The sequence below is a fragment of the Chenopodium quinoa genome, unplaced genomic scaffold (genome assembly GCF_001683475.1).
Source record: "Chenopodium quinoa cultivar QQ74 unplaced genomic scaffold, ASM168347v1, whole genome shotgun sequence".
Taxonomy (NCBI): domain Eukaryota; kingdom Viridiplantae; phylum Streptophyta; class Magnoliopsida; order Caryophyllales; family Amaranthaceae; genus Chenopodium; species Chenopodium quinoa.
Window position 1 is genome coordinate 410,414 of NW_018743199.1, and position 15,964 is coordinate 426,377.

The following is a 15,964-nucleotide window of genomic DNA, read 5'->3' on the forward strand; positions in this document are numbered from 1 at the left end:
CACATACCTGAAGAACTTGCAGACCCATAAGTATGTCATCACCCTTCGGATGCTAGTAGGAGTTAGCTGACATAGGGAAATATTGTAATGGATCAGCAAGTCTCGGACGAATACGTCCAAAGGGAACCTCAGCCCATACTGAAGTTGTCTTGTGTACACCCCCACATACCCCGGGGGTGGACGATGGATTCTATCGGATGCCACGGGCATTCGGCACCAATACCCATCAGCTTCAAGGATGCCGTAATGCAACTCAATTTGTTCGCCAAACCGATACTGTTCGGCATTCTCCACCCACCATAAGTAGGGGCGGTTCTTTATCATGGCCGAAGCTACTTCGGCATCCTCCCACTCTGAAAACCCGGGAAGGATATCCCAAAGGACAGCGGGAACTTCATCGTCGCGCCCAGAAGCGCTCGGCCCCTCCGTTCTCTGAGGGGGAGCCGAGGAAACTGGAGTCGCCCTGATCCCTTCAGCAGGGTCAGACTCTGCTCTTTGTCCATTCCAGGTCCCAATCCTGTTCCTGGGATCCGGAATTGGCCTTGCTCTTCTTGGAGCACGGGCTCTACCCCCAACTCCTCTCGCCATTGATAATTTCGAAGAAAAAAGTCGAAAAAAAAAGGGAAGGAGTTCAAATTCGAAGAAAAATAAACTAAAATAAAAGGAATTTACCTTAATCTGAAGCGAAAGTTGCCGATTTACGAATTGGTAGTGGCAAGTATCAGTTTCTAAGCTTAATGCTCGGGGAATTTGCGAAGTTTTGATGCGGGTTCTTGGGTTCTCTCGAGAATTCTGGGTTTGTGTTGGTGAATAAGTGAGGAGAGATGACGCGCCTCTAATTATATCTCCAGAAATGGGAATACGGGGAGTCCGCGTTTCAATTTCTCTTAAATACCCCACTAAGTAACCGTTAAACACACGACCTTGCGATTAAACTGCCCATTATCCGTCCAACTTCCACAATTATCCGCCTTAACTGTTGTTATCTCATTAATTACGGTTTAATTACGGTTTAAATTCAAATTTTTGGATTAATTAAATCATTCACTTCCCTCCTTTTCTGATTAAATCAAACCCGACCCGTCATCCTTCCAAATCGGGTCTGGGGGGCAAGTTGTTTGGGTCCAATTTAGTCCAATTGGACTTAGGCATTAAATGATCCAATTAGAAGCCCAAGGTCAAGGTTCATCTCTCCAATTGTGCTAAAGTCAAAGATCAGTCCTCAAGGCAAGCCAATTGGGCTAAGGCCCAACTTCTCCATGTATGCAGAGGTATAAAAGCCATCAATATTACATTTGTACATTCATTCAAGCAAAGCCTCAAGCAATTAATTCTCTTGCATAGTGTTCTCTTTCTACGCACTGTACTGACTTTAGCATCGGAGGGGCCTTCCTCGGCAACACCCCCGAGGCTAGTTTACGTGTGTTTACTGTGCAGGAAACCTTCGGCCCAACATTACTTGGATCGAATCTAGTTTTCTCCACTTCATCGGACCTTCGACAAGGTCCCATTGTTTTCACCCGAAACAGTCTCTAACACTGTAACACACACATCATACTATCGACTATTCTAGTATAAGTGACGGTAAGTGTAGTAGAAATCTTTGAAATGGCTATGGGGCCAGTCCTCGTGACGAGCTCGTGAGCTATGAGGATGACTAGGTCCTGCGCATGGCTTGACGCCTAAGTGTCGTATTAAGATTTATAAAATGACCACTCAAGCTTACATGATACTATGCCCTGTTTAAGAGTTATTAATTTATCGTGTTAAGTCATATTGTGTGATTTAAAAGTTGTGGCCCATGGCCCGATGATAATAATAGTGTGTTGTGTCGTGTCGTGTTTAGTCCATTGCATGTATCATGTTGAGCATTGATTTTTAACATTTGAAGTACCTAATTGTTGGCAATATATAGAAAAATAATCATAACTACTAGTAAAACAATTATTTGATCCATTACTACAATCACTACAATATTTTATTGTATAGCGTGGCTACAAACTTGTTGAGTCTAGGTTTAATGGAGCTAGGTTTAGGACATGAGCATGCATGGGCAACTAAGCAGACGAAGTAGGAACAATGTGCACCAACATCACCATACGCTCACGAATCACGATCAATAATTGTTCATTGGGAACTCTTCCATAACAATCAAAAAATTGGCTCAAGCTCCTAATACACTTGGACTTGACTAGGGTGGTCCCAAAGTATACGGAGGCCCTGTGCGATTAAAAATAAATGGGCCCCCATCCAATTTATAATTATGTCACCCAAAAAAAAAAAAAAAAAAGAAACGCACAACAGTCATTGAACTTTGAACCACTTGTAAATATTCTCCAACATTTGCCATTGAGCTACCTACGGAAATTCTCAATAATAATGCTAGCTTATTCTTATATTCTTAAATTGATATGAGGCCCCATTAAGTTTTGGGCCATGTGCAGTTGCTCACCCTGCACACCTTAAGGGTTGGGCCTGCTAGTCACTTGACCTTGTAAAAGGCGTCTTTATTAGTCTCATTGTGTTTAACTTCACTTTTGTTCATTGAATATTAATTTTTCTTGGATATGCTTGAAATTATTAAGTAATGTTAATGGTTAGCACCACATAGAAGACATGGCAAGCTAGTTCAAAATTGGACTTTGATTGAGCAAGGCTTTGGTGAAGTAAATTTGTAATAATCTATTGCATGCTTGGTTGTCTTTGAATATACCGAGCATCCCCATAGAAACACGAGTAAGCAAATTTAACCCAATATTTATCCGAAGAGTGCTTTAACATTTAAATTAAACAATTCAAATCTTATGTGACCTTAGCTAAACTTGATTACGCTTCGTGTGAAAGTTTGGAGTTGCATATAACCTAACTCAATTGAATAACTAATCACCGGAATATGATCCGAGTCCTCTTGTCCAACAAATGACACGTATGAAGTAGGAGGTCAAGTTCACATTGGCTAGTGCCACATAAGAGATTGTAAGATCTTTATGCTCAATCCAATTGGGCAAAGATGGCAAACCCCAACTACCTTTTATTTCTGTTCCTGATCTCCTTCCCTCCTTTCTTCCAACGGACTTCTCATTTCCCGCAATCTCACTCTCTCTCCTCCTGTTCTCCATACACCTTCTGTAAACAACCAATTTTGATCCGAGCTTTCTCTCTCACCTTCAATGGCGGATTCTCAGGTATCTCATACTTCCTGTTTTTCTCTCTCCCATCTATTTCATCCTATTCTGTTTTATCTATAAAGTTTTAATCTGATTTTACGCTGTTTTTCGGCAATTAGGGCTTACTAATTCGAAATTTTGATTTCTAGGGCAAATTAACTTGCGGTTTTGATCGATCATGCCTTGTTGTTTCGAGAATTCAGCTAGAAGAGTGCAGAATTTGGCATTATTTTGAGATTTCACTTGGGTAATGGTTTGAATTATTGCGCTAATTTTAGTTCAAATTTTGAAAATTTTCGTTTACGAGTTCTGGAAAATTGAATGAAATTACTAATTAGTTGTGTGCAATGAGAGTTTGTCGATCATTTATCTTCTCATTATGCTGATGACTAAGTTTTTGCCAGAATTCTACTTGTTTAACTGTGAATTTGTTGGTAGTTCTTGGTACATAGTGCTCATTTTGTTCTAATGTATCGTCTCATTTCGATATGCCTTTTCCTTGTGGCTTTTTGAGGTTGAGCTTTGTTGATTGTATACAACGTTCTAGAATTATTATATACTAAGTACTCCATAATTTTTACCAAAATTTAGTGATGAAAAGCATTGGTCAAACTTATGGTTATTCATTATTTGATGCGAAGGTGACCATTTCATTGTTGGAGTGATCAAGGGAAAGGAATCAAGGATATAGTGAATCTCAGACATTACTTTTTAGTTTTCTAAACCTCTGTAGGAAAAAGCTACTTATGACAATTTTAACTCTCAATAGCGATGCCCTATTCCATGTTTTTATCTGTCATTTATGCTGGCTTCTGTTACAATGGTAAATGCAGCCAACATTATGTATACGACATGTGTCCTATATTCAGTACTAGTAGAGAGTTGATGCAGGAGCATCCATTTAATCACTCAACCCAATTTTTATTTTTTACAAATAACTCTTTTAGTGCTTGGGTCTGGCTAGATTATTAGGTAAGGATTTAAGGAACATTGGAGCAGTTGAGCTCTTATGGATTAAGAAGTTAAGATTATATGGGATTGTAATTGGGCTTGTGTTTGGGGAATCATGCAAGGGTTTGGTGTTTAAAGGAGCAGGAGCAATCGAGGTTGTATTTGTGGCTTTGTGCAGTGCTCTGGCTAGTTGATTAAGTTTGGACTTTGGAGAATAAACTCAGTTCCGGAAAAGCATTTGCTTATGAACTGATATATGCCGGCTAGTTAGGCAAACCAAGAATTCATGCTAGATAAGTTCTGCTAGCTGCTGGGCTGTTAAATCAATTTGCTAAGTTTTCCCTTTTCCTTTAGGAAATATTTCGCATTGTTAGCACAATGATGAAGTGTTTGGTCTACTGAAGGTGATTTTATTTATATTTCTATTGGCTTTGAAGCTAACTTAAGCTAACTTCGTATTGTTGTAACAGGGAGAGTGTATAATTGCCCTGAAATTAGCTTTATTATTCTGTAACATTATGTTTATATCTAGCATCAATGATCCTGGGATACTATTAGCTTGGGTAGAGGTGCTAACATGTACTAATTGTTTGAATAGAGGAAGAGAAGATATTTGTGATGATAATAAATTTTTTCTGTTATATTTCATGAGATAAAGAAATATAAGATTAAGAAGTTGCTTTTATGTTTCACGATGCGCCTTGATATCAGAAGACTTTGTCTTTTAAAGAGTCAGCTAGCCTCCAATAATGCATATATGACTGATTATAGCAATGTGGTTACATAATTCTTATAAGTTTTCTACGGTTAGCATATGTGTCCATGGTACATCTTCAGATTTCTGAAATCAAGAACTTTCTGTTCCTGATTATCGGGTGATTTTAGGAACATGTAGTCAATACCCCTATGCTACTTTCAGAAGTCCTTGCTCTACTCTTCACTTTATTGATATCCTGCCCACTAGTAATCTTTATTAAATGGATTATGTTGATTTATTAAGCATTTCTTAGGTTGCTTGCAAACTTGTGTGTTGTGTCATTTTGGATTGGAAGACAATAGCTCATGTCTTTTCTAACTTCTAACTTTCTAGCATCAGATTTTCGTCTAAGCACACAGAGTCTGAACCCTTGGGGCTGTAAATGCTTAATTTATGTTCAATAGTTTACATATCGCTGCCTCATTGATACTTATAAATGCTTGCCCTGCTAGTCCAAAACCCTCAGAACAGTCCATCCATTTAATATACAGCTTTCCTTCTCTTACATGTTGTCTTTTTGTTCTTCCTCTTTCTTTTGTTTATTTTTTTTAGGGGATAAGCAAAATATTACGAGTACTGAACTTTGTGAACAGAGTATACATCGATAGAGGATTAGCCCTCCACCATGAAGATGATTGCATGCCACCCAAGCGTTGTATATATCAAATGATAATATTGGAAAATCCTCATATAACAACACTAACGTGGTGAATGGAAAATTTCTCTAACCACAAATATCCTTTCTTAGTTTCTTTCCAGTCACATAAAACCCTCAGAATGATCCTGTATATTCCAAGTATCCTCCATTCTTTCTCACTTAGATAACATACCAGAATGCAAATGCAATAATATAGATGGCTGGCACACCCACTGCATGCTCAAAATTTTGAACGTACTACACTGTATTCGTACTATACTTAACCAGTTCTTGTCTCCTATTATTCATTCTTCGTCCCTAAAAGCAGTGGAAAGCTATCATGTTGGTTAGTAGAACAAACATTGGGGTGAGTGCTAAGTTGGAACGATAAAGACAAAAGTTCAAATCTGGAGGTTAAGTTGGAGTAATACAGAGTATCATTTTAGTATTCAGAGGAGGAGAAGTGAGATGTACTGAGTTCTATTGAGTGAGATGTACCGAGTTCTATTGACTTTAGATGGCAAGGAGTTACATGTTAGTGAATGTTTTACATATCTCAAATCGGATTTTTAGAGAAATGGTGATTTCGATCAGGATATAACTCAACAGGGTTATGTCTAGGTGGTAAAAAATGGAGAATAATGCCTGGGTTATTTCATGATTGTAGTTTGCTAAGGTTGAAAGAAATATTCTATAGGACAACAATTTGACTGGTGTTACTGTACAGGTGAGAATTATTGGCATATAGGAAGGATCATATGAAGAAAATAAGTGTAGCAGAGTTGTGTATATTGAAATGTTTGTGTGGGAACACCTTGATGGATAAGATTAGGAGTTTAGATATTTAAAGGAAAGAAGGAGTTGAAGAATAAGATAAGGGAAAATCAGCTATGTGGTTTTGGCATGTAAGATGTCAACCAAAGTATATGCTGGACTGTTGGTAAGGATGTTGAAGCTTAGAATAATGGAGATTTCGTAATAAGCCGAGGGAGGCCAAATATGATTTGGATAGAGGGAGTTTTGAATGACATGAAGAAAAATACTATAAGTGAATGGAGGAAGAGAGGATCATCATGGATAAGGCTTGAGGAGGTTTTGCTAGCGGTCAACTAAAAATTGAATTTGCTTATGTCAAAGTTTTGTTTGCTCAAGAGTGATCAATTTATACTTAATTTTAATCAAATTTTCTCTAAGTGAATTGATGTGTTTTACCTGAGCTGAATGATCAATTAAGTTCCAGCCAAGCTGCTCAAAATATTGACGAAGGAATTGTGAAGTGGTATCTTACCACTGCCTCATTTGTCCCCTTTATTCTTGACAACTGGGCGTAGCTTAGAGAAGCAGGTGGGAAAGGGGCTTCAGATGATTTTCTTTCACAATACAGAATTACAGACCCTCTTGTGGACAGCCTGCTTTCAATTAATCTTGTTTTTATTTATATTTTATTAGTAATTTATGCGGTTATGCCTAGGGGCCTGCATGCGTTGCTGAGTATGGGAATTCTAGAATGATTTTGTAAGTTTTATGGTAAGTTAATTAACTGTCATCAGAACATATCAGTCTGTTTTGTGATATGCTAACATAGGTTTTTGGCAATAAAAGGACCCATCTTTATTACCTGTTTTCTGGAGAAAAGGGTTTGCCTGATGAAGTGTTACTATTGCATTTCTAGTATAGAAACACTTTCAACAATTTCTCTCATCATTCAGCATATTGCAGAACAAAGAGTTCTGCATATTTGCACCGTACCACTGTATTCATTGGACGGAATTCTTTTCCTTGTCTTTCATGATGACTGTTGTAGACAACGGCAGTTGAAATGTGTGAATGTGTCACTGTGATTACTGATTCTATTATAGACGATGCAAAAAAATTTCTTTCTATTTCTATCGTTCAGCATGTGACTTCAGTCACACGCAACTTTACTCAGGAATTCAGGATAACTTAGCACTTGGAAGTCACTGTTGAAGACTGTCTCCATTACCAGGTACAACAGCATGAGCTCATAAGCAAAGGACCTCAACAACTCACGGTTCTCTATCGAGGTAAGCTCGACTTTGGTGCTTCCTTATTTTTCCAAAAATATTTTATCTGGTTTTCATTATATTTCTGGGTAAGATAGAAGCTCATGATTCAAGCGTTTTTTCTTTATGGTGCCCCTGCGTTTTCCTTGTGGTGTCTTAACTTCTAAAATTAATGTCCAAGGTACTTTGTATTTACATCTTATATGACTTCAGCAACTAGTTTCATTTACCTTTAAATATGTTGGCTAAACTGCCCCTTCATCAAAATCTTTATGTTTCTGTCTACCCGTTCCCTCCCAACTAAACAACCCAACTATTGATGGTTCAAACATATGGAGCATTTTTTGAGCTTTAATTGCTGTGCGGCATTAAAGATATATTTTCATATTAGTTAACTATCTATAAGATGTCCAAGATTTTTCAAAATCATTGGAGTTTGAATGTTGTATGAATATTTCCTAAAAGGGTTAAAAATTCAAAATTACATGTCATATGCTTTTGTTTCATATGTTGTGTCCACTGTCCATGTCCCATCTTGTTTGCCAACCTCTTTAGATTTGGACACTTATCAACTTAATGATAATTATTACTAGTAGTGTTTAAAGCTGACAAGCAAAATAAGAAATGTTAGGATTATTATCATTGATAATAAAAGAGGATCCTTATCCGTGTATGCTAATTTCAATTCATCACGTACATTTCATTAGAAAAGTATTCACAAAATATGGAGGGATTCAAATATATCTTCTTTATAAAAATGAGTAGTAGTTATATACTTCTTATATTTGATTATTTCATTATTACCTATACATTAAAGTCACAGTGGTGTATTTAGAATTTCCAAACAGGGTGTTATATATATATATATATATATATATATATATATATATATATATATATATATATATATATATATATATATATATATATATATATATATATATATATATATATATATATATAAACGTATTACAATGTTACGTATATAGGATATTTAAGTACTACAAAAAGATTAGGAAAGTCTAGCAAATTTTTTCTTAGGTATGAATATACCATCTATATTGAAACATGCGTGTAATACAAAAATAAATACCACTACTCTACGACTTGGTTTATTTATTTATTTATTTTGGTGAAATCTACGACTTGGTTTATGACACAACTAAATAAAAAGTCAGTCTAGTGTCTACCCTTTTCATGTAGATATGCCCATGATACTAAAAGATGTACCCTTTTCATGTAGATATGCCCATGATACTAAAAGATGTACTTCATACTACGTATAGAGAGATAGTATATCTAATCCGATTCTTCGTTCTCTTCTTTATGCTCACTAATTATATAGTAAGTGTCCATTATCCTTTCTATACTAATGGATTCACCTTGAAATATTATCATAATCTTCCAAAATTTACATCAAATATTTTGATATACTCGCTTACTTGGCATATTTATTTTGGTTGCTCTCCAATTGATCACATATTCACATTGCAACCTATGCTCAATATCATCTCTTAATAAGTCACTAATTAAATCACTACGTGGAGTATTTGTAAACTTGGAACTTCAATTTATCAAATGGTTAATATCTTAGATAATGTTAAAGTGTAGGGTTAGAATAATCTTGAGTCTCCATCATACGGGATTCAATCTTTGTAATAGTGGTGGAATTTTGTTACATGCTAAATTGTATAGACAAAAGCCTCACATTTTCATGAAATACGACTCTTGGCTTCGCTGTAAGCTTAAAAGGATAACGATTGCAAAATGATGTGCAAGTAGTAGTATTCCAATATCACGAAACCTTGGCTTTTTTCTAAATTCTAATCCGAAATCTGAAGGAGCTTTTTAGTGCAACGTTTAGGGGTCATCTGCCACACATAAATTTGGACACAACACACCAAAAAGTTGCAAATCATTTCGCTGCCGCGTTGAGGGAAATTTTTTTTAATTTAGTTTCCCAAAAGTTATTTATTTAATTTTTTTTTCTCTCTCTCCTTTCTAGATACACGTGAAAGTGCCACCAACCTATAAAAGTATCCTCCAGGTCAGCCGTAAAAAATCCGGACAACCAATAGTTTTTTGCCATGTCATCGGATAAGAGAACTTCCAATATAAATGGGCAATAAATGACTGGATTGATTACTTTAGTAGATCCGTTGGGTAGCTAATTCAGTAATTCAGCAAAAATCTACCTAGCCCACCATACTTGCCCATGATTAGGATAGATTCATATAGAGCCACAATCTTCAATTTTTATTTTTTATTTTTTATGCCCTTCTCATTTAACTATAATTATTACTCTGTGTTATTCTTGCTATTATATGAATAATAATAATAATAATAATAATAATAATAATAATAATAATAATAATCAGTAATAATAATAATTATAATAATAAGAGAGAAGGTGAATTATTTGGGTTATGCACCCTAGACATTTTATTATTCCATGGGGAAGGATTGACTTATTAAACTTCTGACAATAGGAAAAAAAAAAAGAAGAGTTTTACATAGTCAATCTTTATTAGGGAGTTTGTTTTCCGTGAAATATATTTTAATTCACATGTTTGATTATTATATCATGAATATAGCATATGGAGTAATAAATAAGGATTATTGTTAGGCCAACAAAAAAGAACCGATCTTTATTTAGAATTTGGACTGAAATATTTGGAATTTTAATTTTACTTTGAAAATATCTAGGGATTTTTACAATTTTTAGAATTCAGTAATCGGTGTGCAGAAAATTTGGCTGCATCACATATGTTACTACAAATCTGCAAGCTCTCTGGAAAGTTGATGGGGCCAATTAATTCAGAAAGCTCTGCAAATTTCTCTGAAATATAAAACATCATCAAGAAATGAGTTAGGCATCCAATATTCCTTATAGTGGTTGATCGCCAAAAATGTGATTATATACACTTTGAACATGTCTGATACTTTTGGCAGCTTGATTAATAAGCCGTATTTTCCTCAGATAAAATTTAATAAAGGTTACCCGAGTTTAAATCATGATCAAGATTACGAGAATAAGTTTGGGAGAGCTGAGAACACACCCCTTAGTGTGTTGGCACTTGGCAATCAATCTCCTTCTGGATGATAATTTTTTCTGCAGTGAAAAAAGAATTCTGTGATGGTAACATAGTACCTTTGAGAAGTGAGAATGTACTTCAAATTCAAGGGCATTATAGTCAATGCCGCTGGTTAAATTATTGTAAATACTTTGGTGTAGACAGTAGAGGAAGAGAGAGAGAATAGTGGTCCAGTAACTATTGTTGGCATATGAAAGAAAAGGTTGGCTCTTGCCCTGTTTTCTTAACCATCAGTTCATTACTCATAAGAACACATAATCCCACCTCTCTGTTTCTGAGAGTCCCACTCTTCTGCTTTTGCAATCTTCAGAGCTTCTTTAACGGATTTTTTTTTACTACCTCTTATCTCATCCCCCGTGACCTGCTCATATACACAAATCGCCCATCAACTCTCTCTCCTCCCCCATTCCCCTCCATTCCAACTCCCCTCAGTTTTCATTGTGGGGCTAGATTTCTCTTTTGAATTCTCAGCGGGTATATTTTCATCTTGCTGACTTCTGATTCTTCACTGCAAAACCCATCCACTGTTCAGTTTGTGATTTTTGAGCTTTGTGCCTTCCTTCCTTGCTTCTGTATAAATTAGAAAGAGAATACATTGTCTTCCTACACAACCAATTTAGCAATACACATTTTTAGAATTGCTTCTTGTGGTCAATTCATATATGGGGTTTTTCAGGGTTTAAGCTTAGGACTCAGAAACTTTCCTTGTTTTTGCAAACTGGGTTTGGTGTACTCTAGACATCCTTTTGCTTTTCACCTTGATAGTAAGTGCTTTTCTAGGGTTCAGGGTTTTGGCCTTTTGCCTAGTTTGGTACAAAGCTTGAAGCTTGGTTTTCACTCTCTTTGCTTTGCTATTCCTTTGGTAAAGTTTTGAATTTGCCTGTCAAAAGCTTACTAAATCTAACAACTTTGCTGAGTCCAAAGCTCTACTTTTTTTTATTTTTTATTTTCTTAGTTCGGTGCCACTGTCAGATAACTGATGTTTTGAAATTGAGTCTTCTTCATCCAATCCCTGATTCTGGCACCTTTGAATTTGCTAAGCTTCTTGAAGCTAATGAGGATTAATTCAATCTTGTTCAGTCTCTCATCTTTGAGTTCTAATTGAATTAGGCCTGTTTGATTGAAGTTCAGCCAGGAGATTCATTTCAACAATGAGCTCCTGCTTGAGTGGAGGTGGACGGGCTGCCTATGCAATTGACCTTGATATTATTAAATCTCCCTCTACTTCAACCCGTACCTCTCATTCTTCATCGCCTTCTTCGACTATATCAGAATCAAGCAATTCCCCACTAGCCATCTCAACTCGTAAACCACGGACTCCTCGGAAACGCCCAAATCAGACCTACAATGAGGCAGCTGCTCTGCTTTCCACAGCATATCCAAATATTTTCCCTGCCAAGGATATGTGTAAGCCTGGCAAATTCATCAAACCTCGTGAGTATTCTTCCTTTTCCTGTGAAGAACCCTCTGGTGAATTGCTCCTACAATTCCCAGTTGAGAAACCAGTTTTTCAGCTAGATTCAACTGCCTATGGTAAGTCATGCTCATATGACATGGATGAAATTGGTTGCCAAACGAATTCCTCTGATTTATGTGATGGATACGAGGATTTCGATGCGGAATCAATCCTTGATGAAGAGATCGGGGAGGGTGCCATAGACAGCATAATGGGGGATGTGAATGTGTGTGTTGAAGGGGAATCCACTGCTTGCTCCAATGATGCTAGTGTTGGCCCGGTTAGTTTCTGTTATGGGTATCCAGTGGGGTTAGGATTAGGATTAGGATTAGGATTAGGTGGGAGATTTGATTTCGGATTCGGATTGATGAGAGGTGGAGTGGCCAAGGCATTTAGACAAAAAGACGAAGGAGACTGGTGGAGATTTCCTGCTGTTGATGTTGGTGAAATTTCACCAAGGTTAAGCAAGCCTTTGCCAGCTGAAAAGAAGAAAAAATTGGAAAAAGTGAACACTAAATCCTCTCCTTCAACCTTAAAGAAAGAAAATTCAGTGTCGGTTCCCAAATCCAGTTCAGGCTTGAGCAAGGAAAATTCGTCTTCAAGTCCTAAATCCAGTTCAACATCATCAGGCAAGGAAAATTCAACTCCAAATTCTAAATCCAGCCCTGGGGTGCTCTTGAAATTGAATTATGATGAGGTTTTGGATGCCTGGTCAAATCGAGGCTCGCCTTTCTCCGATGACATTGTGGGCTCCGAGCTTTCTGGAAGTGATGCCTTGGTATGTTCTAGATTTACCTCTGTTTCATTTAAGTTCTTCAAGGTTTCATTGCTCATATATAGAACTATTGTTCAATTAGAGATTTATGAATGAAGTGTTTATTCAGAGTCCAAAAAACTCTATTCCTGCTCTTTTTAGACTGACTAATATTATGAGGGCATATAGACTATAGCGAAGGGGAAATAGACGCTCTCTTGTATGGATTGAGAAAATTAGTTGGACAGTGTTTGGCGCCTAATGATACTTGACGTTTGGATTAAACGGTCACCAAACTTTTCTTTCCTAATTAAAAAGTTCCGGTTTTGGAGTTTTCCAGACTTCCAGTTTTGATGTTTCTTCTTTGGGCAATACCTCAGCTGCAAATGATTAATTTAATCAAGTGAGACAAAATGAAGAATATTTGTTTTATGTATTATAATACATATTATATTATTCCGTTTTTACTTAAATATTTATTTAATCAGTGCAGGCCTCTAAATTAGGGTTTGCATAGATGCTTTTTTTGCTAACATTTTTGTCTAACACAGTTAATCTTCTAGATAGAAGCGTTTTGCATGCTTGTATTCACTTATGATGGAATAATTAATAAAACAATAGAAACTAAAGGATTGAACTGTTTTTATAGCAAGCAAGATTGGCGCAAATAGATCTATTCGGTGAGCCTGGAGCCTTGAGAGAAGCAAGTGTTCAGCGGTATAAGGAGAAAAGGCGAACACGTTTCTTCTCAAAGAAGATTAGATATCAAGTTAGAAAAGTTAATGCCGATCAACGACCAAGAATGAAGGTATGCAACTATGCCAATTCGGTCAGTGCTCAATCTCAGTCATGTCAAAGTTATATATATGTGGGTGTGCATTTGTTCATGGTGCTTTGTGCCTTTTTTGGCTCTTCTACCTTACGTGGATGTAAATAAGAGAAATATGTTTGTTTAGATGTGTTTGTGCTTGTTTTGGTTAGTTTTTCTGAACTTATATGTAATGTGCTCCATCCATCCTTCAAACAGTATGCCATAAGCCCATAATTCTGCTTCATTATTAATATGTTTGCAATTTCAAAGCCTTTTGCTTTATGCTCTCCTGTTTAAGGATACTGATGAAGGCATATGATAATTTATAAAGCCCAAATTTGGTTTGTAATCTTGTAAGGAGGCAATTATTTTGAATGATTTTAAATAGTTGTCACTTTTTTTTACAAGGACAGAGGGAGTATGTTGTTTGAGACCTATGGTCGTGCGTGCGACTTGTACTGAAGTTGTACTTGTAGCTTTTGCTGATTGATTATTTGATGTTCATGTTCTATTCACAATTCTTAGAAAGTTTCAGTCAATTCTTTGTAATATAACTGTTCTTTCCTGCAACTGCGAAGATTTTCTACTTCTTGAAAATGCAATACAAATCTTCCTGCACTTTTTCACTAATTTTCTCTTTTAATCAGACAGTCCATTTGTTCATGTGACCGAGTTTCCTTAGGTTACATGTTTTGCATCTGTATGCAGTGTATGCTGTGATCATTCTAGGTTAACCGTTGATATCTTGCATTTCTCTCCATAATTATATCTCTTACTTAAATCAGGATTCATGTCATGTTGCAGGGGCGATTTGTTAGGAGGCCGAATTCATCCGGGAGTGAAGAAAACGAAGTAGCGAATGAGTAGTTTTGCCTTTGGCCTCTCAGGTCCTTTTAGCTGTTATGAGTACCTTATAGGACATTACACTTTTTGTAAGAATTTTGCCAAATTTCACACACCAAACTGTAGCTAAGGCTAGGTAATAGGGATGATTGAAGAGCTGTAGTGTTATTATTCCCTCAATTTTTTGTAGTCTTAAATCAACGGTTACCCTTTTTCTGTTATTTTGTATCTGTACTTAGCAGCTTCTTTCAATAAGAAGATTTGTTGGTGAGAACTGTTAGGTGCATACGAGAGTTTGCGCTTTTCAATTGGTATGAGAATAATTTAAATGAGAAAGAAACCACATCTAAATTATCATCATATTAGTTGAGAAGGCATGCTTTCATGTATACTTGAATAAGTTGCACAAGTTGTTAATAAGTACGTACATGAGGTTATATATTTACAATGCAAAGTTATTATGATACGGAGTACTCACTTTATAATTTTATTTTTTAAAAATTCTGTTTCAAATCTTTATAAATTTTTACAAAATTATCATAGACGAACTTTGCATCTACGAACTATGAGTGAATCCAAATTGATTGAATTTTAAATTTGATTAACTTAATTTTCTTTGGAGCTAGGAGTAAAAAGATTAACATTTTAACTACCAAATCAAATTTTTAAATGAAGGTGAAAATGTCTAAAATTAAAGAGTTGGGCTTAATTTTCTAAAACATTATAATTGGATGCGTCTACGAAATTAGTCACAGTTTGTTTTTGAATGGCTATTCTAATGTCCCTAGTTTAGAAGTCACAAATTTACAATTCCATATTGCTTATAAAAGTCACAATTCGATTTTGTGTTGTAGATTATGGAATTGTGACTTCTTTTATAAACCTTAATCAAATTGTGACTTCTTAGATTATGGAAATCCATAAGAAGTCAAAATGAATTGTGAATTTTTCTTTAATTTGGATGACTATGCTTAATTTTCTAAAACTTTAAAATATGCACAAGTCAAATTTGGTATGGGTGTCTAGTTGGTTATCTTGATGGCTTGACATTGTTGTAGAGTCCCCAACTTGATGAAGTAAATGTCCCTAGCTAGTCCATCTACATTTCTCCATACCTCTTTAGCTGCTCACAATCCAAAAAAAAAAAAAAAAAAAAAAAAAAAAACATGTACAAAGATGTCTGTTTTGCACTAGACTGCTTGCATTGAGGATCATCGACTGAGTTACTTTAACTCGATTCATATTTTTCATTAGCCTATACCACTTGTAAAATCATGATGAAAATATCTACTATACGTACTCCTTGTAAATAAGCCCACTACATTAAATCCCAATTCTTGTCGCAAATTGCACCATCATCACACCTAATTCTTTGTAAAGTTGGTGAGTTGCTTCCTCTTCCTTTCCTTCCTTCCTCCCTTTAATAATACATGATCAAGTATTGGATAACCAAACTTAGATGAAATCAT

The 15,964-nt window shown here is 35.9% G+C and overlaps 1 protein-coding gene across 5 annotated transcripts; it reads left to right on the forward strand.

The window, feature by feature from the left end:
• The first annotated feature begins 3,008 nt into the window (after nucleotides 1-3,008).
• On the forward strand, nucleotides 3,009-14,961 carry LOC110733308 (protein CHLOROPLAST IMPORT APPARATUS 2-like). 5 transcript variants are annotated; one of them, XM_021913323.1, is made up of 6 exons: nucleotides 3,009-3,185; nucleotides 3,317-3,414; nucleotides 7,443-7,557; nucleotides 11,742-12,865; nucleotides 13,491-13,670; nucleotides 14,457-14,961. In XM_021913323.1, the coding sequence occupies exons 4-6, from the start codon at nucleotides 11,783-11,785 to the stop codon at nucleotides 14,517-14,519; spliced, it is 1,326 nt and encodes a 441-aa protein (XP_021769015.1). In that variant the 5' UTR covers nucleotides 3,009-3,185; nucleotides 3,317-3,414; nucleotides 7,443-7,557; nucleotides 11,742-11,782; the 3' UTR covers nucleotides 14,520-14,961. The 5 variants fall into 5 exon arrangements, with proteins under 5 accessions (XP_021769015.1, XP_021769017.1, XP_021769018.1 ...); XM_021913325.1 differs by having other exon boundaries at nucleotides 7,500-7,557; XM_021913326.1 differs by lacking the exons at nucleotides 3,009-3,185; nucleotides 3,317-3,414 and having other exon boundaries at nucleotides 4,900-7,557.
• Nucleotides 14,962-15,964: the final 1,003 nt, after the last annotated feature.

Excerpts from the sequence above, each read along its gene's own strand:
- LOC110733308 (XM_021913323.1), top strand. The coding sequence starts at position 11,783 with ATGAGCTCCTGCTTGAGTGGAGGTGGACGGGCTGCCTATGCAATTGAC. Across the intron at positions 12,866-13,490 it reads TTTCTGGAAGTGATGCCTTG|CAAGCAAGATTGGCGCAAAT; the intron begins GTATGTTCTAGA and ends CTGTTTTTATAG. Across the intron at positions 13,671-14,456 it reads TATGCAACTATGCCAATTCG|GGGCGATTTGTTAGGAGGCC; the intron begins GTCAGTGCTCAA and ends GTCATGTTGCAG.